We start from the raw sequence: 24,609 nt of genomic DNA, 5'->3' as shown, positions 1-24,609 counted from the left end.
TAAAAATAAATACTTTTCAGTAAGTACAATTTGTTTGTTAGCTTCAATAAAACCTTAATTTAAAATGAAGGTTGTTTCTTCGGCCAATTTCCTTCCTTAGCTTGGCCACATTTATTTTGGGGCCAAGTTGGCAGCTCGCCGACCAACAAATTGTTGATTTCATTTTTATTTGGGGGGCGGGCGCCAGAGAGCATCCTGCCTGCCAAGCGAGAGAGCGAGAGCGAGCTGGTTCGCTCTCACTAACGGGAGCTCCCAAAAATTTCCCCCTGTTTGTTGTTGGGCTCGCACGCACACAGGAATTTCGGCGAACTCAACACACTCACCGTCGAGCGAGAGGGCGCGACTGGGCCCACGGCGCGTGCGAGCGGGACGCAGCGAGAGCGCCAGGCGGAGCAGCGGCGAAGGCAGCGATAAAGGCGCTGCGCTGCGAGAAAGTTGCAGACCCGTCCGCAGAGCGCACCATCGTCTTCAGCGGAGCACACACAGCAGCTAGGTGTGCTCTTCCGTACGTAACGGTTGCGGATTTTCACTGGATTTCCATTTCCACATAGCCAGCACACAGGAAAATTCTCACACAATCGCAGCGGAAAAGTGCACAAACGGCGTGGAAAACTCGGGGGAAATCACGCTGAAAACTCGCGAAAAACTCGATTCAGCTCGATTGCTGTGCGTGTGAAAATTTTCCATCCGGTGATGGAAAAAAAAGTCTGAAGTGCGGCTACAAAAAAAAAGAAAAACGAATGGAAAATCATCATCAGCAGCAGCAGCAGAAGCAGTAGCATTAGCAGCATTAGTGGCAGTGTGAAAATTGAATGTGCAAAATTTTGCAGCTTCAAAAATGTATGGTACATAAAATTTCTCTCTCCAAAATCGCGAGTGTGTGTGTGCGCGTGAAAATTACGTTGTCATATGTGCCAAGTGCCAAGAGTTTTCCAGGCCCAACATTTCCCCAGCCGAAATGTTTTAACAAATTAACTCCTTCGTGTGATTAGCAATGAAAATGAAAAAAGACAAGGCCACACGCACTCCGTTCAGATACATATATATTCGCATACATATACCATGTATGTACATATATATGTGGTGGCAAGGAATCAAGCCGCGCCAGCAAAAGAAAGAAAGAAAAAAATTCTCTATCTATTGCGATTTGCTCATGCGGCCCGAAAAGAGCGAAGCGCGCAGCATTGGGTGGGAAAAGTGGGTGGTGGGTGGCAAGTCCAGAGGGGGGCAACAGTGGGCTGGGTGGGCGCCACCACGGCCCCAGTGGGTACGAAGTACGGCTGCTTTGTCTACAGTTGTAGTAGAGTGTGTGTGTATACACAGCCTCTGAAATCTATATATCTCGCTTTTTTTGGGCCCCCCATTAGCATCCATAATTTTCCATTTTTTTTTTTTGTTTCTGCCGCTGCTGCTTGCTTCGCACAGCCCAAAACAAAACAATAATTTCCCTAAGAAAAGCAAAGCCGCAAAGTTTTCATCACCCACCATGCCCCCCCGCGCAACTTGCTCCTCCCGTTCCGTTCGTCGCATTTGTTGCAAAAATATTGCTCGTTGTGATTTATCCTTAAACTTGGCCACTTTCGTTGAACCGCTCCGTCGTGGTGGAGTTGAGTTTGGGGCGAGCGAGTGTGTGGTGGGTTCCGGAGTGCGCATGTCGCCAGGACATCGCCTGGTGGCCAGGATATATGGACACGGGAAACGGGTCCTGGACATTCCACGTCGTCAGGCTGGCTCCACACTCACAGTTGCGGTACAAATAATAGTACCGTCAAGTCCAAGTTCACAACTGATTGCTCAAGTTCGCAGTACTCCTTCAGCTTCAAGCTTGTATGTTCCATAATTACTTGGCTTTATAAACTAAATTTATCTGCCTTGAGTTTTTATAATTATTATAATTTTGTGCAGAGCATAAACAATGCCTTAAGATGAGTTATTCTATAGGGAACTAGAAATCCAACTAAAATGTAGGAGTTATTGTCAGCATAGATTGTTATAGTATTATGAGCTTGGGACATAACTTGATGGAAAATCAATGCTGAAAACATGTTAAGTCGCATACACTAAATAAGGACCAAGATCCTTGCGCTCGAGGGCCATTATGCCGACCTTAACTTTGCGTATACACACAATGTGGATTTGTGCGCCTTCCGTTAGCTATCGTTTATTGTCATCAAGTTGAAAACTTCAAGTGTCGTTACCTTTGTTTCCGTCTATTATTAGGACCTGTATGATATAATGTTTGACTGGATTGTCCTTGGCCATACCCGCTGGCGGTGGGTGGCTCTTTTGGAGGGCTGGGAGTGGGGTGGTGCTGGGAAAGTGGGTGGCGGTGGTAATTGGTTCATCGCAGAACATGTTGCATACTTGAGGGCGCCGCAGCTATGGAAATTGATAGAATCGCCTTGGATGGGGGAAACTGAAGCAATGCAGTTTGTTCTAGCTCCCTCTCTTTCTCTCTCTCCCACTCTCTCTCTCTCTTTCTCCTTTTCCCTGTGGCTCCCTTTCTCTTTTCCCCAGCGGTACACGCTGTTGATATCATATTTTTGCCACTTCTATTATTATATTGATGTCTACTACTTTTTTATGATGCTCCACAAATACTGGGAACTTTTTTACCCAACTCACCACGCATGACGCGTGCCTTCTCTCTCTCGCGCAGCCCACTCTCTCTCACTCGCTCTCGCTAGCTTTCTCTTTCTCTCGCATTTCCCTGTGGAAACTCCCGCTCTTGTGGATTTTATTATCGGGAAACGTTTTCCTTTCATTTTTTGGCTCTGCTGTTTTTTCTTTTGGGGTGTGCGGCGCCCACGTATCAGCGCAGGAAAGCGGAAAGTGGAAAAGCAAAGGAACGAGCGAAGTCGAAGAAAAACATTTTCCGAGCTGCTGCTGCTGCTGCTGCTTCTGCTGCGACTGTTCCTTTTCGGTAGTAGTAAAGTGAAGACCGCCCGCCGAGTGAAGTGTGCCTACGTGTGTGTCCGCGACTGTGTGCAGTGCTATATACAAAATTCAACTGGAATATACATACATACATATATGCGTATATATTTCAAATGGCACACATAAATGCAGAAAATTTCCAACAAGCAATTAATCAAATTTTTTGTTTAGTGCAGCGCCAGAAATTGTAAATAATTAAAACAGTTAAAAACTCACCACCAAAAGAAAGTTATAAACGAAAACGCTTAGCCAAAACCAAAGATGCATGAATATGAATCCAAACAAATATGATACATAGCCAATATGTATATAGAAACTACTAAGGATAAATAGAGTTCAAAAGCGAGGAATAACACCGATCCCGGCAAGCAAATGTCCGGATAAGGGAGCCGCTACCTGACCAATGGATGAAAATGCAGCCGTCGTCGCCGTCACTTTCGCCGTCGTCACTATCGCATCGCTTTTGTCAGCAGCAACAGGAAAAGTCGGAAAAGCATCAGCAGCACCAGGAGCAGCAACATCAGCAGCAGGATCAGAAGGAGCAGTCCTGCCACGCCCACGCCTATCGAACGCCCTCGGTTGGTACAGCGGCAGCGCTGCCTCAGCTGGCGTCGACGCCCGCACCGGCAGCAGCGGCCTAAGTTGCCAAACCGCCAGAATCCCACTTCGAAATAGCCCATCTACACAGCAGCAGGCGACATTGCAACTGCAACACACACTGCACTCGCAGCAGCCGCGATTACTGCTCATATAACTGCAACATCGAGAGACCTTGCCGCTGCAAGCGCAACAGCAAACTGCAACTGCAACAGCATCCTCCAGCAGGACGACGCACAAGGAGCAACCCGCAACGCATAAGGCATAAGGCAGCACAAGGAGGCGCAGGATAGACCGGAAGCAGAAGAAGGACAGGAAGTGGGGCGGGCTGCGGACACAGGCAAACAAAATGGCGGATGGTGGGCATTCATTCGTGAAGAAGACATTTCATAAGCCAACATACTGTCACCACTGCTCGGATCTGCTCTGGGGCCTCATCCAGCAGGGATATATCTGCGAAGGTAAGCACCCAACTAGTACTTAACATATTTTCAATGAGATCACAGGCTTACTTAATCAGAAAGGAAAATCTAAGAACTTACAACGGAATATATCTCTGGAATAGTCTTGCCTTCAATCTACATTATTTATGAAACAACATCTTTCTTGAAAATTTACCAATAGTGCATCACAATTCCACCGAATTTGAGTTCGTCCATCAGTTCTCAATTCAGTCTCAAGTTGTAATTAATGGGCACTAAACAGAAGCGAGAAAACGCAGCACGCAAATCATCGAACATCTTCAACGCCAGCGGCAGATGTAAAAATACATTTCGTCTAGTTTTGAAAATACTTTTTAAATTGCCATAAACTTGGAATGGAAATGCGGCCGCTGATGATGAGGCGTTTGTGGGTACACAATCTTGCACTTGCACTGAATAGAGAAGCTGAGGGATCTTATCATGATTACTTCATTATTTCTACAATTTTATTTTAAATAGTATAAATTCTACGAATTTCTTTGTAATATTATAAATGAACTTCAGGGTATCTTGACACTGGAAAGAAGATAAGATAGATAAATTGGGAAATCTAGATAATCAGAACCAAAGATAAACCAATTGGCGTATGCGTTTTCCCTGTGAAACTAAACAATTTCCCCTCGTGCAGAGTGATCGGCAGACCCGACGTCATCGCCACATGACCAATTGGTCATCTACGCCTTGTGTGGATTCTACGGATCGTGTAGATCGTATAGATTCTATATAACGTATAGATCGTATAGTTTGTGTGCTCCGCCAGGGGCAGCATCTAGATGTGGTGTGTAGTATAGAGTATAGGGGCGGCATCATCGGGCTATTTGCGGCCGATAAGTGTGCGCGTTTGAACTTTTCCAAATTGTGCGGCTGTTGGCCGTGTCTGCCGTGACGTGAGCGGAGCGCCAACGACGTCATAGACAGCTCCGATTCGCTGTGTGTATATATATGTATGTATGTATGTATGGGCTCTTATATATGTACATATACATACATATGTGCCATTGCCATGGAAATCTATGAAACAGAGCACATCACTCGCCCAGCGCGATTCAAGACGCGGCAGGAACCAAATCGGATGCGGAATCCATCGAACTGTGGCCACTAGACTCTCCCAATGGGAAGTGTGTTAGGCGCCTGGCATCGGCATCATGATGAATATTCTACGCTTTTCCTCTGTTTATTTGTGCCATTTTGTTCTCGGGATTTGTGGCTCTGGTTGTTGCCATTATTATAATTATCGCGATTAACGCTTGCCATTTTATGCGGCCTCAGTTGTTTACACTTTTGCCACTTCGCAGTTTTCCAGTTGGTGCCTCAAAAACCATTCTTATTGTCAATATTAGCACTATTATCTATTATCTATTAACTAAAATGGATCAAGCGAAATATAATGTCTGTAATGCATACTTACAGATTTTTAAATGCAATTGTGTAATGAGTAATTTCATTGATCTTCTTAAGGTATGTGATTTACACATGAAGCACTCGCCATAATTAAACATATATTGTGAAATGCCACAATTGTTTTTGAAAACAAACTACAAACGATGCAGTAATGAATGCCCATTTATAGGCGCAGCTGTTTACATCTTTTTGGTCTTCTTAAGCGGACCATGGCTTGTTGTTCAGAGCACTTTAATGGCCAGTGCGAGGGATCATAAAAGCTTGTATCTCTAAGATTCCATAATTGCACTCATTCGCTTATTCCACCATATAGCTGCAATTTTGGCGAATTTATTATTGCCCGTCTGGCAGTCAAAAATGCCAAGATTCCCTCATTGTTTTCTTTGCACTTGCCTATGACATTTTCAGTGCATTTTGGCGCTGTTTTAATGGCGTATTTATATTGAGCAGGCATACCATATACCCATTGTATGAGGAGTGTGGCACATACATACATATGTAGAGTGTGTGTTGCATACCACTGGGCGTTGCTTGGCCACTCATTAAGCATACGCCGCGTTGGCCAGCCAAATGTAAAATAGTGCAGAGGCGTCGTTCCTAAGTGGGCAGATGATTCGAATATTCGTCATAAATGAGTTGCACATCCAATTGGACTCTAGATGGAGCTGGAGCTGCAGCTGCCCACGCACTTGGCCAGAAAAGTGCCAGAAATAGAGCTCAGGCTCTCTGAATCTCTGAATCTCGAAAGTAGGTCAAATGCGAAATGCACTCTCCTACACTGTGCAAAAACACGCATACACACACACACAGATGCAGCGCAGGCCGCAGGCGAATTTTCAATTGGTTTTCCAGGGGAAGCGAAGAAGCGGACTGCAACAAGAGCAGCAGGTGCGCACCCAAATCAAATTGGATGCATGACCTGCGGGAGGGGAGTGAGTGTGAGTGTGGATTGTGGGTGGTTGGTTGGTTGCCTTAGCTTGGAATATCTACAAGCCGGCAGCTTGTAGCTTGTGCTGGTAGCCATGAACCATCCACCTCAATGCAACACCGAGCCCCAAACCCAAACCAAAGCAACCCCATTCCCCACTCCCCACCGATCCGGATCCGAATCTGAATCCGAGTGAGGTGCCCCTGCCGATAGCAGCGAAGGGCTAAAAGTGCGTCATCAATGGCCGCCATGGAAAATGACGACGATGCCAGCGGAACCGAAAACCAAGTGGGGCATGGGGTGGTGAGGTGGTGGGGAGTGGGGCTGGCGTTTTTGGTATGGGGGTGATGAATGGAAGGGGGATTTGCCTTGTTAATTGCCTCGTTGTCGACGCTGTTCATTCATAACCAAAGTGAATGGAGAACAACGGCAGCAGCAACAAAGGGCAGCCCTTCGCGGCGATCAAAAAATACGCTATAACATGGTTCTCCTATACGTAATTAACAGTGTAAATATTAATAAAACTCATATAAAATGTAGATGGTTTATATTAAATATAAAATATATCCACAGAAAGTGATCTACTCACAGCCATTTTCAATCATGTTGTGCAGACCAAACACATCTTATTTATATACATATATACCCCGCGCAGTTAGAGTATAATAAACAGACTTTCGGGGTCGTCAGCTTGGCTGGATCATCGCACAGAGCGGGGGAGTGGGGGAATGCGAAAGAGCGATAAAGAGGAAGGGCAATGCTGACGTTGCAGGCCAGCCGGAAAAATCTTCAGTGGAAAGCACTTCCGACGCTAATGAAATCAAGCCAAGAACGATTAAATGTCGGTTAACCAGGGCAAAATACAGAAATATACAGATATAACACGTTTAAAGCTGGTCTTACCTGAAATTATGTTAGGTGATGGAAAAACTTGCATTTTCCTTTTTCCATGGTGGTTAAAAATATTTTGCAATTTGCTGGAGAAATAGTTTACTTAATTTCAATCAAGAAGAGATTGCTAGCAAATTAAATGAATATTCAAGTCATAAAACTATGCTTGTATAATAGAATTCAGGTTATAGAATGCTAAATTTTTTTTAAAAATACAAGTTTGAAGCAAACAAAGTGGTTCAGTTCAAAGTTATCTGTTTTATTTTAAATTTGCATGTTTTGACCCACTTTTCTCGCTGTGCAGAGACATTTCGGGGATTTTGATTTATGCGTGTTTGATATGCGTCATCCAACTGTCTCTTTGCGAATGTGTTTATGTGTGCGCTTATTTATTATTAAGCAAGTCCAGCTATTTTTAATTCAAGGAGTTCTTCTTCTTCTTTAGCCTCTCTTCCTGCTTTTGGCATGTAGATGTGTGAGTGTGTGTGTGTGTGTATTTTGGCTACACCTCAATTGAATTGTATAACTCTCCTCTGGGCAAATATCAATTTTAATTGTGCTTCCTCTTCACGCACTACGCATGTCAACTTGTGCGTATTCAATTGTCCCTAACCTCCAACTCCCCCTCTTCTCCTCCTTCGATTTGTCCTCCTGCTTCGTCCTTTTCTCACGCATGCATGTGTATTGGTGTGTGCTTTAAATTTGGCTTTATGCTGCTGCTTCTTGCTCTGCCTCTTCTTCGTTCTCCTTTGTTATTCTTGGTTTTGTTGCTTTGGGCGAAGGGAAAAAGGAAATGCGAAGAGAAGTAAAAGTAAAAGTGTGTTGAGTTTCCAACCCAAAATTTCCTCACACACACACACACGCACACAAGGCAAGCAGAAAGAAAAGCATTTCGAAAATTTCCCCATGCGTTGGCATCGCTGTTTGTCTGCTTATGCTTATCTACACAAAAAACGGTAAAAGGAGGAAGAGAGAGAGAGCGAGAGAAAGCACACAAATTTTGCTGGTATACATAATGCAGGCATGCAACAAAGTGGAAAGTACCGAAAACGGGAAAAAATACACCGATTTCAAGCGCTGACCCACAGGGCGTATACATGCTCAGCTGTTGCTTCTGCAATAACACCACCACCGCCCAACCACCCAACCATCTACCACCCATCGCACGTGCAACAAAACAACAACAGTTTGAAGAAAGTCACAAGGAAAAGCCTCGGATAGAGCGAGACAGCTGGCTGGGAGAACTACAGTTATGTTCTGCATTCGCAACTGCAGCGAGCGTCACGTTTGTCCTTCTCCATCTCTCTTCTTCGCTCTGCTTGCACTGCTTGACGACTGCCCGCTGTTTTATTTATAAAACGGGCCAAAAACTAAAGCACATTCACGAGTTCATTCATGACGTCAGCACTGCGCCTCAGGTCAGCGGCCTAGTTTTCAGCTTTCTCTCTTTTCACAACCGCCGAACGCCAAACGCAAACCACCCAACGCCCCCGTGCCACTCCCCCTCTGCACACACAGCGATAATTATGCATTTACATACATACACACGAACGCAGCAAGTGTTTGTTTGTGTACACCGCCCCGACTTTTGTCTATGTGTAAATACAACTTTTACGGCGGGCTAAAAATATGTTAAGATTGCTGCACACAAAACGAGAGCATAAATGCATACGTTTTGTTGTGGCTGAAGGGGAAGCAGTGCGTTTTCATTTTTGGCTGATATCATAAAAAAAGTTGCCATTAGATGCCTTAGGACTTTAAAATACATGTATTATACATAAATTTTAACTTTCATATAAAGGCTCAGAAACTTGATCTTTTGTGAAGTAAAGGATCTGTAAATATCATATACTCAATTTGGAAAACAAGATTGTGCACTGCTTTGCATTTTCTCAAAAGTGGTTCCAATTTCATCATATCACAAGAACTTCCCATATCTGTTCCAAAAGCATCTACCCTTCTGTGCATTGTGGGGTTAACTTTTAGTCCAGGTGCTGGGGGGAAACGGGATGGCTAGAGAGCGGGCTTAGCTATCTGGCACAAGTGAGAGAGGGAGCTAAGCAGTCGGGCTTTGTGCAGTGTGCCCCCCTCCCCCAAGCGTCCCTCTACTCACGCTGGTTCCATTACCTTGGCCACTTAGCTCAGAGCTTGCCACTTGCGTCGCCCCCTGCCACGCCCCCTCTGGCGCCCTGCGGCCAACTTCAATGAATGTGCCGTCGTCCGTGAACTCGGCAACTATGAATGGCATGCAGGCTACCAATGACGCGGTGACTTTGCGGTTGCATGCAGCGGTGGAGCGCAAGGGGGGTCCCAGGGGCCCATTTAGCACGCAGTTTGCACACAGGTCTGAAAACTATCTACCAGAAATCACTTGTCTTAAAAGCATTAACAGAACTGTAGTACATAAAGTTCTATAAACACATATTATTGCAAAGTAAGCTATTAAAATGTAAACTATTTTGAGATATTACGTATACGTAATATTCTTATATATTATATTTCTGATATTAAAGGATATTACGTATACGTAATGTTTTCATATATATCTGATACAGAATTATATTACGTATACGCAATATTTTCATATATTCCTATTACTGAGTGATACGTAGGCAATATTTTCATATATTTCTGATATCGAAGGATATTACGTATACGCAATACTTTCATATATTTCAAGTACTGAATGATATTACGTATACGCAATATTTTCATATATTTCTAATACTGAATGATATTACGTATACGCAGTGTTGCACCAGCCGGTTCCCTTTAGAAAAGCACTCGACATTGTGATCTCATTGAAATAACTTGTGAACTTCTGCCAGCCCATTGCATAACCACACATCTCCTCCACTTTCAGTTTGCAACTTTATCATTCACGAACGATGTGTCAGCAGCGTGGTAACGCCCTGTTCCGGCATCGCTCCATGTATTATAAAGGTACGTACGCCGTAGCCGTAGCCGGCGCAGCTCGGTGGAGCTGGCATTCACAATTCAGAACGAATATAGCTGTCATGTGTCATTCCATTCCGCACAGAATCCCGTTGCCCATTGTTGGTCCGAGCCAACTCATCACAAGAGAAAATTCTGCACAGTTTGCCGTAAGCGATTGGATGAAACGCCAGCGGTGCATTGTTTAGGTAAGTGACAGAATATATACATCAGTCCACTTCTGTGTCCTCCTCTGTGATATTTTCCCCCCTCTGTGATAATGGCTTTCGCAGCAGTCGTTTTCCGTGTCAGTCACTTCTGTTCACCTGCGATCCATTGTTCCAAGTCATCAAGCGCATTTGGTTCTCTATAGAACCAATACCAATTTTCACAAGGCGTTTGCCATAAAAGTATGCTACGTTTATGCATCATTGCACATTAGTCAGCCAGTTTTTAGGATAGCCAATTGTTTATCTCTAGATGTAGATAAATAGATCTAATAATATATCTCTTCGCAGTCTGCGAATATTTCGCGCATATTGAGTGCCAAGATTTTGCCGTGCCCGATTGCACCGAGAATGCCACGTATGTGCCGGGCAAGGAGCTGCTTAATGTGAAGCATCAGGTGAGTGCGAACTCCGCTCTGGTGAGGATCGGCAATGGATAATGGATGGATATATTGTCCAATTACAGCATCACTGGCGAGAGGGCAATCTTCCATCAACGTCCAAATGCGCTTACTGCAAGAAAACCTGTTGGTCCTCGGAATGTCTCACTGGTAAATGACTTGAATTAATTATAAATCATAGTAATATTTATTAATGCTGCAACTTGATGAACAGGCTATCGCTGCGAGTGGTGTGGCATGACGACCCATGCCGGATGTCGCATGTACCTGCCAACCGAATGTAATTTTGGTATTCTACAACCTATCTACTTACCTCCGCACTCAGTCTCGATTCCGCGCACCGAGGTGCCCATCGAGGCCATCATCGGCGTCCAGGTCAAATCGAAGACTTCGCTCGTGCGCGACTACTCGTGTCGTAAGTACATTGTCCTGATCCTGCAGGATCCACTGGCCCTCTCAAAACCAAAGTCCTAATCAGCCAGGTCCTACACTGATAATAAACCTGTTAATGATGCCTTTTCAAATCAGCTAAACTGATTTTTATCGAGCTCATTAGTTTCCTGATTGAGGAAGCATAAAAGGTGGCTATTTTTCTCAGTGTAGGCCGGCGCACTCACCCTCTATAGCGATGTAGCAATACTCACCCACTCTCCCCCCCAAAAAGTTGCTATCGATGTTGTGTTGTGTGCACACTCCGATCACTGAAAAAAAAAGAATATAAAAAACTAGTACAAGAACTCCAACGATCAGATACCACATCGCTCCAGCTCATTCAGATCATGGCAGACCATCACTCTATCTACCTATCAATCTATCTATCTATCAATCACTCCACCAAATCCACCAACGATTTTGCTCGATTCTCCCAATACTTTTTTGATTTTTGATTTTTGATTTAGTTTTCGTTGTGTTTTTTCTTTTCTTTTCTTTTTCTCTTTTGGGTTTTATGGATGCGTTTTATATGCGTTTTCGGTTGATTGATGATGTGTCTATCTATGTGTGTGTGTGGGCGCGCCACCGGCAGCCAGTCCGGATTTGAGCTGCCCCATTCCGGGCGCCGGATCGGGTTCGCTAGCGGGCCTGGGCCTGAAGGAGCTGCTCGAGCTCCACAGGCAAAGGCTCGAGCAATCGAAACAACATTTTCTCCTTTCCACGCCGCCCACGCCCACCTCCTGTGGCTCCATCTCGCTGTGCCACTCACCCACGCCCTCCTCGCTGACAGTCGGCGAGACGAGCAACGAGGCGGAGCAAGATTGCGACCGGGATCGGGATCGGGAGCGGGAACGGGACCAGGATCAGCCGGATGATGAGCCCGAGGAGGAGAACACGGAGCAGGACAGCGCCCTGCAGCTGACGACCACCACCTCCACGTCGAATGTGATGGGCAATCTGCAGAAGTCGCCCTCGGCCAACTCCTCGCTGCACCTGCTCTACACGAATCTCTTTCGGAAACTGGGCCAGGGCAAGCGGAGGCGGAAAAGAGGCTCCAGCGGCGGCGGCGGCGGTCTCTCGCCCAGCGAAGATGAAGACGATGTGGATGGCGGTGTCTGTGATATAAGCGGTGGCGATCTGAGCGATGACTACGACCACTGCGACGTGGCCCTGCGACGTCGATCCCTGCGCAGTCGGCAGCCGCGGGACGTCAGCGAGACGGACTACCACGGGGATGCCGAGGCGGAGGCGGAAGCGGAGGGCGAGACGGTGCCGCGGGAAAGCTGCTACGAGACCTCGGACACGGGCGGCGAGCTGACCAATACGGATGACCTCGACAGCAGCCTCAATCTGATTAGCAACCTTAGCTATAATAGTAGTAATAATAGCAATGCCTCCAATGTTCCTGGTGGCTCCACAACTGCAGCAGCCGCCAGGAACAGCGCCAACGCCACCAACATCACCACCACCACTGCCCCGGTAAAGTCCGGACATGCCTTGAGCGTCCAGGGTGGACGCCAGCAACCCAAGACTGGGGCTCTGGCCCAAATGAAGCCCAAGCCCAAAGCGATACTCATGCCCAAGCACAAGGCGCAGGGCAAGGGCGGCTCCCTCAGCTCGCCGCTGTCCAACTCCAATTCGAGTGACTGCTCCTCGGCCTCGCCCTCTGCCCCGGCCACGCTGCTGCAGCTGTCGCCGGTGGGCAGGAGCAAGTCCTTCCAGGAGTCGGCGGCCATTGCGGCTGTGTCGCGCTATAAGAAGTACGGACGCGGCTTGTTCCAGCGCCGACGCTCGAAGAGATCGCCCAAGAATGCGGTCGGTGTGGGCGGCAAAAGCAATTACAGCCTGGACAGGCTGTCGCAGAATATTGAGATCACCATCCAGGATGAGGATGGTAACTACCATCCGTATGACGACAACTATCACATGCTGGCCGGGCGACTGGACGCCACCGATGTGGACGACGATGTGGGCTTCGATGATCTCTACCTGGACGACCGGCCGAGCGGGGCCAGTGATGATGTGGCCTTCGCCGGCGACATCAGCGACGGCGGGGCCAGCAGTCGATCGAGGGCCAGTGACGCCAGCGATGGCCATGTCCTGGGCCGACTGCTCCGCCAGGTGCGGCAGGGCCTCTCCGTCGGCTGGCGCAAGCCGCGCTACCAGAAGCGCAGAGGTGACTAGCCAACCGTACTCCTTTCACTACTTTCTCTCTCTCTCTCTCGCTCTCTCTCTCTCTCTCTCTCTCTATTTGTCTTTGTCTCAGTCCCTGCTAACCGAAAGGATCTGGGTTTCCAAAGGACCTCAGTTTGCGCTAACCACAATGTTTTGGTTTTTGTTTTTGGTTGACCCGTCCCACGTGCCCCGTTTTCTGTTGAACCACTTGGCCATAACCCACTAATCGCTAACCATCGTACCACTAATCATCCGCACCATTCCGCCCCACATTGCAATGCCACTAATCATTAACACCGACATAACCGCATGCGAAATCCTCGGAAGATTATGTATTAAATATATATAGTTGAGATAATGAACCTTTTTTAAAAAAGAGATATAGTTTAATGCACATTTTTCCGAGCGTAACTAAGTATCTAACACCAGGCCAAGGCCGCATTTGTTGCTACTAAACCATGTGTGTCCCAGTGAGGATGCGAGCAGTTACTGACCCACATTTCCATGATCAACAGCACGCAGCATATCCGAGGAGTTCAGCAGCGGCGACACACCACGTTTCAAGGACGAGGAGTCGGCCAGCAAAGCCGAATCGGGACATGGACCCAGCAGCGGTGGTGCAGTTGGCGGAGGCGGAGGCGGCGGATGTGGCGGAGCTGGTGGCTCATCGGCAGCTGGTGCCGCGGCATCGGTTGCCGGTGGCTCCTCCGGTCACTATAGACCCGATTCCGGTTCCGGTCACAAGTCGGATAAGTCGGAGAAGGATCGCGAGAAGAAGGAGAAGGAGCGCGAGGAAAAGGATATAGGTGCGCATAGAGTTCTGGATTAGCGAAACGCAAAACCTAAACTTTTATAATCCACAGAGATGATCAAGGTGTTCGATGGCAACAACTCATTCCGACGCCAGCAGTACCGCGTGATCATCGTGCAGCGCACCTATACGCTGGAGCAGCTGCTGACCACCGCCCTGCGGGCATTCCACATCACGCGCGATCCGCAGGCCTTCTATCTGACCGATCTGTACGCACCCGCCGGCATGGAGGACACACCCATGCTCGATCCCACGCCCGTGCTCAACCTGGTGCACCTGGAGGGCAAGCGACCGGCCATATACCTACGGTTCCACGACCGCGATCGCGGCCATGTGCGCGTCTACCCCGGCAAGCTGCAGTGCTCGATGCTGGAGGATCCCTATGTCAGTGTTCCTGTAGATAATAGCACAGTTATTAAGGATTTGATACGCGATGCCCTGGACAAGTTCGGGCTGCAGGATAACCAGATACAGGACTACAGGTAGGTCCTTATATATGGTTGGCTTTAAACCAGCGATAACCCATATGCATAATCCTCGCCAGGTGCTCGGAAGTGTTGCTCGATCGCGGCGTGACCGAACGCATTTTGTCGTGGAACGAAAGGCCCTGGGATATTATGAAGCAGCTGGGCAAGGACTCCATTCGCCAGATGGAGCTCATGCGGTTCTACATGCAGCACAAGCAGGATCCGCATGGTCCCAATATCGCGCTGTTCGTGGGCAATCTGCCCACCGGTCTCTCGCAGCGCAACTACGAGCAGATCCTCAACAAGTACGTAACCGACGAGAACAAGTTCATCAGCATCGGACCCATCTACTACGAGTACGGCTCCGTGGTGCTCACCTTCGAGGACTCCATGAAGGCGGTGGGTATCTGAGCATATGGCAATGCCCACGTGCCACTCAACTAATGGGATGTGGGTTGTATTGCTTGCAGGTTCGCGCCTTCTACAATCTCCGCGAGACCATCATCGAGGATAAGAAGCTGCTGGTACTGCTCCTGCCGAACATCGAGCCCAGCATGGTGCCCTCGGATGTGCGGCCACTGCTGGTCTTTGTCAATGTCAAGTCCGGTGGCTGCCAGGGATTGGAGCTGATCTCCAGCTTCAGGAAGCTGCTGAATCCCTACCAGGTATTCGATCTGGATAATGGCGGTCCTTTGCCCGGGTACGTTCCACTTATACACCTGTCTAGGTATCACCCACTTATCTTTGTTGTGCTCCATCATGTCCGTAGTTTGTATGTATTCCGGCAAATAACCAACTACAAGATTCTGGTGTGCGGCGGAGATGGCACCATTGGTTGGGTGCTGCAGTGCCTGGACAATGTGGGCCAGGACTCGGAGTGCTCCAGCCCACCGTGCGCCATTGTTCCACTGGGAACAGGTAAGTGACATAAGCCACCTTCTACCCCAGATAAACTAGTATCATATCATATTATTTGAAATCTATTAACTTTTCCCATCGCAATCCTCTCAAGGCAACGACTTGGCTCGCGTTTTGTGCTGGGGCTCCGGCTACACCGGCGGTGAGGATCCGCTGAATCTGCTGCGCGACGTCATCGAGGCGGAGGAGATAAGGCTGGACCGCTGGACGGTTGTCTTCCATCCGGAGGATAAGCCCGAAGAGCCGGCCATGAAGGCGCCCTCGCAAACAACCGGTAAGAAGAAGAAGGCACACCAAGCACACCTATCGCAATCGCAACAAACCAATCAGCATCATCAATTACCGGCTCTGACATCGAGTGATATATCAGGTCATTTGGTGTTTTCAAAACTTCGTTCGTGTGTTCTTTCTCTACGTTACATACTCGTAAACCCGTCTAGTGTCTAACCCCCTTCAAGATCCAGTCTATCCGATCCAGTGTATCCCAGTATCCCAGTCCCAGAACCTTATAATTTGTGTTGTGATTAAACCTGTGCTTTGACTAAATCCCGGATTAAGCTGTAATATACGCAAACCGAGAATATAGATATTCTAGGCTGTACAAATGTAGCATATGTAAATTTCAAAAGCTATCCTTTGACTAACTTGTTTTTGAGAGATGTATCCAAGCTTTACTTGGTAATAACTTGTAGCTGCAGGAACGGAGATTTTTAACACTTGCTCTATAAATATTTAATAGAACCAAATAGTTCAAGATTGTAGAAGATGTACGTCAAAATGCACAGAAATTAAGTCTCTCCCCAAGATTACCCCAAAAAACCCCTTATGTAAACCGCAAGCCCAGTTTGGTATCTGATGAGAAATGCTGTTTAGTTTCGATGTGTACTAAATATCCTTGTAGGGATTTGCATGTCACAAACGCCAGGTAAGGTAAATCAGCTCAGACACAACAAGTTTCAACCACAAATTAGGTAAATTAAGCCATGGATATATTATCAAACTCGATGTTGTCAGTTAAATATTTGATGTCCTGTGTGTCGATGTTCGATCCAATTAGTATGTAAACCAAAGATGACTAAACGAACTTGGCGTTCCATTCAGGTGGCGCCCAAAACGAGGATAACTCTCAGATCTTCGTGATGAACAACTACTTTGGCATTGGCATAGATGCCGATCTCTGCCTGGACTTCCACAATGCGCGTGAGGAGAATCCCAATCAGTTCAATTCGCGGCTGCGCAACAAGGGCTACTACGTGAAGATGGGACTGCGCAAGATCGTGGGTCGCAAGGCTGTCAAGGATCTGCAGAAGGAGCTGCGCCTGGAGGTCGATGGCAAGATTGTCGAACTGCCACCCGTCGATGGCATCATCATCTTGAACATTTTAAGGTACATATGGTTTTACTAAAATGTTACATTCCTCAAATGCATGCTAATACCAATTATATCTTGCGTTCCAGCTGGGGCAGCGGTGCCAATCCCTGGGGTCCCGACAAGGACGACCAGTTCTCAACGCCCAACCACTATGATGGCATGTTGGAGGTGGTCGGTGTGACGGGCGTGGTCCACTTGGGTCAAATCCAATCCGGAATTCGTACGGCCATGCGCATAGCTCAGGTAAGCACTAGATGCTTTGTTTTAGATTAAACACCATGTAATTAATGTATGAATTTTAAATTGCAGGGTGGTCACATCAAGATACACTTGAATACCGATATGCCCGTCCAGGTGGACGGTGAGCCCTGGATCCAGAGTCCCGGCGATGTGGTCGTCCTGAAGTCGGCCCTCAAGGTAAGTGTGGATTTTTGGATTTTTCGGATTTGGATTTGGCCTCCACTTAGCCGATTCCCTGCATGTACCTGATGTTTCTTTGTTCTCTGGCATGCTGGCTTCTTAAAACATATCCTCATTTCATACTTAAGTTAACACAGACAAAGCATCTAAGTTCACGTCTAAAAAAAGCTTTTCTTAACTATTTATTGAATATTGCGAGGGCGACACTTTTAGTTTTCCATTCATTTCAATTATTACACCCTCTAACAAGAACTAACTTAGTGAAAATCCACAGAGCTTACAAGACAGTTGAAATTTAGACATAAGTCAAACTTATAGGCACGAAGAGAGCAACCGCAATTCGGATATACTCGTAATAGTGGGAATGCCTGTTGTTTTATTTCCTTAGTGCATTGGAGACGAACAGTAATTGTTAATAACGAAAACATGATGACAATCGGTACTGGTAAATACTGGAAACCTAGAGCGATATTCCTTTTAGTCAAATTTAAAATTCCAAACGACAATGAACAAATATAATTAATTTAAACAAATCCGATTGTCATCGAACCTGAAGCAATGTAACATTTTGTCTGCGTGTGCGTTGGATATGCGTGTTTTGTATGTTAACTTTGTAATTTGTCCCTTGGTAAATCCCGTCCCTTGTGTCGTAATTAATTAATAGAGCACACACCAATTGAAACACCCCGAGCCACCCCCCTCTAACCATGTAAAATAGCCACGTTTTATTCTGCATTTTTCATTTGTTGATGGCAGCTCAAAAGAAAAAAAAACAAAAAAAAGAAAAGAAATATATATATACATAAAAAATAATAACTGGAATCGGCAAAAGAAGAAGTGTATGTAGCGTTCTAAAATGTTTCTCTGTTTGATGTGCGTGTGATGTGCCTGTGTGTATGTCGAAGTTGACCATGTGTGTGTTTTACGCTATATATTTAGGCCACCATGCTGAAGAAAACGAAGAGTAAGCGCCGCCTCACCGAGCCTCATATCTCGCCGGCGGTTCTGAGCCTTTCAGTGGCTCAACAGGGATCCGGATCGGGATCCGTGTCGGTATCGGGATCCCCGCAGTCCCAGTCGCAGCAGCAACTGCAGCAGCAGCAGCAGCAGCAGCAGCAACAACAGCAGCAGCAGCTGGCCGAGAATGGGGAGAAGGAGGCGTCGATGACGCTACCTGCCGGCTTTGGCAGCACCTAGAGCTTGGCTTCCGGCCTGCGATATTGGTTCTCCTGTTTCAATCCATAGAAACCAGATAGTCAGACACATAACTCTCTATAATCCCTCAGAAAAGTAACCCATAACAGATCAGCAGAGAAAATGGCCAAATTGTAAACCCAAAAATCGAATATTTAAACAAGAGCAAAACTCCAATGCGCAAGCAAATTAACTTTTATCTTCCAAAGGCGAGAAATAGCATAAACAAGCAAACAAAAAGTAAAAAAAAGTTTAAAGTTAATAACAACAAATAGCTGTAAATAAAAGTTGGTGCTGTCAAGCTCTAAGTACTTTGAACCACCACCCAAGATGAAACACACACCACCCACCAACCAACCAAAGAACCACCCACTGCACAAGAAAACTGTGACCACCGCTGTTGAACTTGAACTTAGCCAACTGAAGCCACCACTATCCACCTCAGTACACCACGCCACACCACGCCACACACATGAACACACCACACCGCCTAGAAGTTGACTACAACATTTTTGATTAATTTTTATGCGATAATTTTCTTTGATTTCCCCCCGCTTGGAGGAACTTGATCGAAATTAGTTCCATTTCCATTTATTCCGTTTCCGTTCCGTTTCTCAACTGCAAGCTTACGTAATCCATCATTCAGTATCGAAATATCTATAACCGAAACCGTTTTGTTGATTGAGTTCCGTTGCATTTTGCCTGATTTCTCAGCTAGCTTTTGAAGCACTTATAACGAATCTAAGCTAAGGCAAACGAAATTTATTTCCTTTACGTTAACGCTCTATTTTCTTACTCTCTCTTTTTCTCTCCAACCAAAATGAAAATACACTAAATCACACGAATACCGAACAAATGCTAAAACTATAATCTATAAAAATTCGATTATTCTAACTAATCAATGCACCGGACGCTTTAAATTGAAAAACTTTCTCTATCTCTCTCTTTAAATACCACCGTTACAAATGTAATGTCAAATGAATAACCGTTAACCGCAGGCCACCATGTTGAAAAAGAACAAGCTGAAAATGAAACGCCGGAACACGGAACCCACCATGATGGTGGCCGGCTCGGCCGCCCCCCCACTGTCCCTGGCCCTGCCGCCCAGCGTGGGCGAAGTGGGCGTGGCTGGGGAGGGCGCCGAGGGCGACGGCGGTACGAACAACACGGATTTCTGAATATGGTACAGCGAGCGTCTGATTTAACGTGCTAATTCCAGCGCAGAACCAAACTGCATCCCACGACCCACACAGACCACAGACCCACCCACCCGCGAAAAGCCCACCCGATCCCCCCACCCAATAGCAAAAGCAGCAGCAGAAGAAGCAAAAGGAGCAGGAGCAGAAGCAGAAGCAAAAGCAGAAGCCACTAGCCATCTCAGCAGTCCATAGTCCAACACTGAACACCAAAAACACCAACAAAAAAAACCAAAGAGCTGGCAACTCGAAAATCAAAAGCTGTAATCAAAATTACATGTATAAAGTGCCCAGTCCACGGTATTAGATCGGATTAGATGAAAGATGATCAGTTAAGCAGCTCAGCAAACCCGGCCGCCTTTCCACGGTCTGAAATCAGTACGTTAAACTCAAACAGCTCGAACCAACACTGTCCGCCCGCCATTTGCAATTTTGGAGAATGTAGAAAGCAGCAAGATGCGCAACGGGCAGATGTGTAACTAATCCAACACAAATGTTAAACAATAATGGGTATTTATAGTAAAGAAAAGAGATTTAATTCACAGAGAAACACTCAGCAATAGTCTGGCCAAGTTGTATCAAATTCAAGTTCAATTATGTTCCTTCTCGTTTTGTTCCTATGTAAGCGACAGCAGAAACCGATTAGTGATACCGTTAAACAGAGAGAAGCGCAAGCAGTAGTGCAAAAGAAACAGGGATGAATGAAACAGAAAACAAAATGAAGGAGTAAAGCTAAAGCTAGAGAAACCCAAGAAAACAAAACAAAAAGTACAAAATTGTTGAAAATTGTTTGTTATAACTAAATGAAATCGCGTTGAAACCAAGTAAGCACACCCGAATTACGACAAACAAAATGAAATCAAAGAACTAATGCTATGTATTACCAAGTAGGTAAATAATGTTGTGTTCCAGCGAACCCCAGTGTTCCGAAACCAACGTTAAAAAGGATAACAAAAAGAAAAAAAAACCCAGCCAGGTCAAGATACAAACGTACAGCAGATGCGGGAAAATTTATACGAAACTTTTTTTATGTTGTGGATCGGATCGATTCGAATCGCGATGTTGAAACTTTTGAGTGGGGGAAAAAGCTGCAAATTGCATAGTTGGCTAACTACTAATTGGGACGATTAAATTGGAATCCACAGACGGGCCTAGCTCGTCCTGTGCGCCATTGAATTAAATGGGGAAAAAAAAAACACCTTTGGATTGTGCAATTGGTATGAATTTTCTCCGCTGCTGTGCGTCCACCAAAAAGAAAGAAGAACGTGAAAAACCACGAGATATAGGAAAATGCATTTTTTCGAGCGTAGGCAATGGCATCGCAAGTATTTCACCTGCATTTGTCTAAAACAAGAAACCAAAAAAAAAAAATGAAAGAAAAAACCAAAAAAAAACCAACTTATTTTGGATATCAAATCCGCCTAGAGGAATGAGAGTACAGAGGAGACACAAAATCCGAAAAAAAAACTACAATTTCAACTTTAAAACGCTTATAAAGAAAACAATTTTTGAAAGTTTTATAACTAATTTTACATTACGTCTTATGTGAACGACACACCACACGCCACATGGTACTACCAACTATTTATGTATGTATTATGTAGTGCTAGTACCAGGAGCAGTTGAGCATCGCGGGCCAGGGAAGGGTCGAGTGCGGATCCCTTGCCCCAGCGGCTATTCGCCTGCGCACTCGGCCCATCCCTGGCACACTACACAAAGCGACGGCGTTGCCCAGTTGGGTGCGGGAATAGCCGGATCCGGTCATCAAAGTGCCGGATAAACCATTGAGGGCGGGACGCACTCGGCTGCTGGTCCGCCGCCCAAACAAGGTCACACCGAGAGACACATGTCCACGAACAGACCAGAGTTTTTCCCGCCATCCATCAGACACGCACTGCCATGGAAAGGTCACGGAAATCGCATGGCAGTGCTCACCAAAATCCAAATTCAAGCCCATTCTGTCCTGGCTCCGTCCCCCTCGATTCCCGGTGCGGATTAGTGGGGGGTGGGGTGTGGGGCGGACGGGTGGGAGTTTGATCTTATATACACACGATACACACGAAACCAAAACCAAAAACACAACCACCCTTTGCGTTCGGCAAATCACCTCCGGCTGCGATTAAGGGGCTCAGTGCCAGGGGTTAATCGGAGCACACTCGACCGATTTCCGTGACATACGTCTCTAGCCACATCCGGCAGAGATCGGAGGACACGCCCGCAACCACCAGTCGTGGGCTATGCAATGGATTGAACGAAACATGCGCCAGAGCCAATTTTTATATTTGACCATTAAGAAAAACTATGATTTTGCTTTACGATTCGACCCACTATCATCCCAAATTGCGTAGCCCTCGGCGTCCTTTGGCGGCGCGGCGTCGTCATCCGGACCATCCTCCAGGACGCCTTCCAAAATTGGCGTTAACTGGATCGATTAGCCCCCAGCAAATTGAATCGCAGCCCGCAGGAGATTTGGTTATTATCGCCTCATTTCGTACAAAGAGAAACCGCAACAAGGAAACACTGCACATCGTTTTTTACACCCTTGCGTTTCGTTTTTTGAATGTATTTAAAAACCAAAATGAAAAAAAACCAAAACCAAATAATGAAAAAACAAAATATGAAAACACACAAAACACTGAAAACAAAAACCAAAAATAGAATGTAAGTTTAAATAATATGCTATTCAAAGAAATCCAAAACATGATTACCCATAAAACAAAACAAAAAAAAAACGCAAAAACTAAAAATACTAATTATAGTACATACATTGATGTAGTGTTAATTGTAAGATCCCAGGAAATTGTTTCATGAATGCCAGAAAACAGAAAACGATAATGAAAATGAAAAACAGAAAACAGAAAACCGAAACCAAACTCCAAGCAGTCGTAGATGCAGATACAGTATCGATGAGATTCAGCTGCAAAGCTACAAAGCCCGTAAATGTACAAGTAACTATTTTTCTCTATACCAAAAGTAAATCTCCACCATTTTTGCTCCACATTTAAGAAACAAACTCGGTGCAGGCAAAGATTGAATTTAGACGCAAAAAATACAGCGATCAGGGCCTAAATGCCGTGCGATCAAGAAATTTTTAATTGAATTGTAACAGACTACGCAAGCAAATACGGAATTTAATATTAAATGTACAATAGCGTCGCTTTAAAGTCTATAAGAACATTTTGTTGCAATGCAAACGTGAAATCCAAACCCAAAATCCGTTTGACATTACGACAGATTCGAATGACATCAACAACAAGAAAAACACACACAACACAGAAGATAACTGCAAAATAAATGTAACTGACATAACACATTGCTTTGATTATTTAATTTTGGAATCAATGGGGGGAGGTGCCCAATACGTAAGTACTTACCCGGTAGTAGTTATCTAAACAACACTCTCAGTAATAATAATAATTTGGTTTTACTATATTTGTAACATGGAATATTCAATTAAATACATATATATATATACAATATATCACGTAAATTGGCTTAAAACATAGAGCTAATATCATTAGTTTGTTTCGAGCTACACTACAAAGATAATGTGTGTTGCCGGCTGTCTGCCTCAATGATAAGGACGAGGACCAAATGACATACAATGATTATAACGCACGTGATGAGAAATACGTAGAGAATTACAAACTGCTGGCTGGTCACAAACGTCAACTATTTGTTCTGTTCCGAGTCCGATGAGCCGTTCGAAACGATCGGCGGGGTTGACCTGCCGTCGTACTGCTGCTGATTCACCAACCTCTGGCGCTCCAAGTACATGGATACCTTGATGTTGCGCACCTGGTGGTTGTCAATGAGTTTCAGTAGGGCGATGACGCCGATGCCAACGGAGATTGCGAATGAACCCCATGCACCGAACTGTAAAGAAATCGGGAAAAGTGGTTTAAAGAGTTAATTAACTTAATATCCTAAGAGCGGCTGAATCTTTAGTTTTACATGCAATTCAAAATCCTAAGATATTACGTATACGTAATCAAACAATTTGATATTGCAAGTCACTTTGCATTCAGAAGTGCTTAAGATAGCTTTAAAACAGATAAGTTCGTTGTATTCGGTTTTCTGTGCCATCTTACCTGAGTTGTTCCCATTTCAATGTAAAATCCGGAGGTGTTAATTTTTTCCGTGTCGCCGTGGATAATGTTCTGACCAGCGGAAATGGCACAAGATGGGAATCTCTCGGTCATGCCATCGCACCAGACAATGAAGCCCAAGGTAATGAAAATAGCCGACAAAATGGACATGGCCAGCATCCAAATGCCCAGAACAACGTCAACGAACAGAGCTATAAACGAGGCCTCCTCCTTCATGCGAGCGTATCTATTTGGCAAAGGAAATTCGCTTTTTAGATATCAAAATAGTCGAGTAATACCCACAAGATACATACCTGTATATCTGCACCACCGAAATAATGAGCAGAAAGATCCCGGTAATCAGGGGAAAGTTGCAGAAACCATTGGATGCCCACTGGACATCGAACATGCCGTCCTCCTCCCGCCATTTGCCAGTTGTGAAGAGCAGGCAGTGGCCACTGTGGAAAATAGGAATAAATACTTATATACTTAATAATTTACAGGGAACAAAAGGGAAACTGCGCACTTACCAGAATTGGTCCAGGTTTATAAACAATGGAACGACGATGCACAGGGACAGGATAAACAGGATGACATGGCCAGCGATCTGGCTTAGCTGCAGCACGTTGGCCAGAGCCATTTTGCTTTTGATTTAAACAAAAACAAATGAAAATCAACAATATGCAGACAAACACGGCAATGCACTTTTGGTGTTATCGATAATCAGTGTTGGACAGC

The 24,609-nt window shown here is 45.6% G+C and overlaps 2 protein-coding genes across 9 annotated transcripts; one reads left to right on the top strand and one right to left on the bottom strand.

The window, feature by feature from the left end:
- The first annotated feature begins 421 nt into the window (after window positions 1-421).
- LOC6538802 (diacylglycerol kinase theta) lies at window positions 422-22,613 on the top strand. 8 transcript variants are annotated; one of them, XM_043207199.1, is made up of 17 exons: window positions 422-505; window positions 3,109-3,995; window positions 10,100-10,179; window positions 10,277-10,379; window positions 10,689-10,795; window positions 10,864-10,948; window positions 11,013-11,213; window positions 11,823-13,406; window positions 13,921-14,211; window positions 14,269-14,698; window positions 14,761-15,082; window positions 15,154-15,601; window positions 15,696-15,971; window positions 16,703-16,988; window positions 17,060-17,216; window positions 17,283-17,390; window positions 19,586-22,613. In XM_043207199.1, the coding sequence occupies exons 2-17, from the start codon at window positions 3,884-3,886 to the stop codon at window positions 19,763-19,765; spliced, it is 4,770 nt and encodes a 1,589-aa protein (XP_043063134.1). In that variant the 5' UTR covers window positions 422-505; window positions 3,109-3,883; the 3' UTR covers window positions 19,766-22,613. The 8 variants fall into 8 exon arrangements, with proteins under 8 accessions (XP_043063134.1, XP_015049047.1, XP_039232711.1 ...); XM_015193565.2 differs by lacking the exon at window positions 11,823-13,406 and having other exon boundaries at window positions 431-505; window positions 15,154-15,383; window positions 15,453-15,601; window positions 18,333-19,648; XM_015193563.2 differs by lacking the exon at window positions 11,823-13,406 and having other exon boundaries at window positions 432-505; window positions 15,154-15,383; window positions 15,453-15,601; window positions 15,696-15,875; window positions 18,333-19,648.
- Window positions 22,614-23,188: 575 nt separating this feature from the next.
- Window positions 23,189-24,599, bottom strand: LOC6538800 (transmembrane protein 179). Its single transcript, XM_002099277.3, has 4 exons — window positions 24,402-24,599; window positions 24,186-24,329; window positions 23,875-24,118; window positions 23,189-23,659 (listed from the first exon to the last, which is right to left on the bottom strand). Exons 1-4 carry the CDS (start codon window positions 24,509-24,511, stop codon window positions 23,456-23,458), a joined length of 702 nt encoding a protein of 233 aa, XP_002099313.1. The 5' UTR covers window positions 24,512-24,599; the 3' UTR covers window positions 23,189-23,455.
- Between the last annotated feature and the right edge of the window lie 10 nt (window positions 24,600-24,609).

This window comes from Drosophila yakuba, chromosome 3R (assembly GCF_016746365.2).
Source record: "Drosophila yakuba strain Tai18E2 chromosome 3R, Prin_Dyak_Tai18E2_2.1, whole genome shotgun sequence".
Lineage (NCBI taxonomy): Eukaryota > Metazoa > Arthropoda > Insecta > Diptera > Drosophilidae > Drosophila > Drosophila yakuba.
Note: the sequence above shows the minus strand (reverse complement) of the source record. Positions and strands in the feature narration are given on the sequence as shown.

Excerpts from the sequence above, each read along its gene's own strand:
- LOC6538802 (XM_043207199.1), top strand. The coding sequence starts at position 3,884 with ATGGCGGATGGTGGGCATTCATTCGTGAAGAAGACATTTCATAAGCCA. Across the intron at positions 10,180-10,276 it reads TCGCTCCATGTATTATAAAG|AATCCCGTTGCCCATTGTTG; the intron begins GTACGTACGCCG and ends CATTCCGCACAG. Across the intron at positions 10,949-11,012 it reads GTCCTCGGAATGTCTCACTG|GCTATCGCTGCGAGTGGTGT; the intron begins GTAAATGACTTG and ends CTTGATGAACAG.
- LOC6538800 (XM_002099277.3), bottom strand. The coding sequence starts at position 24,511 with ATGGCTCTGGCCAACGTGCTGCAGCTAAGCCAGATCGCTGGCCATGTC. Across the intron at positions 24,119-24,185 it reads TCGGTGGTGCAGATATACAG|ATACGCTCGCATGAAGGAGG; the intron begins GTATGTATCTTG and ends TTTGCCAAATAG. Across the intron at positions 23,660-23,874 it reads TTGAAATGGGAACAACTCAG|TTCGGTGCATGGGGTTCATT; the intron begins GTAAGATGGCAC and ends ATTTCTTTACAG.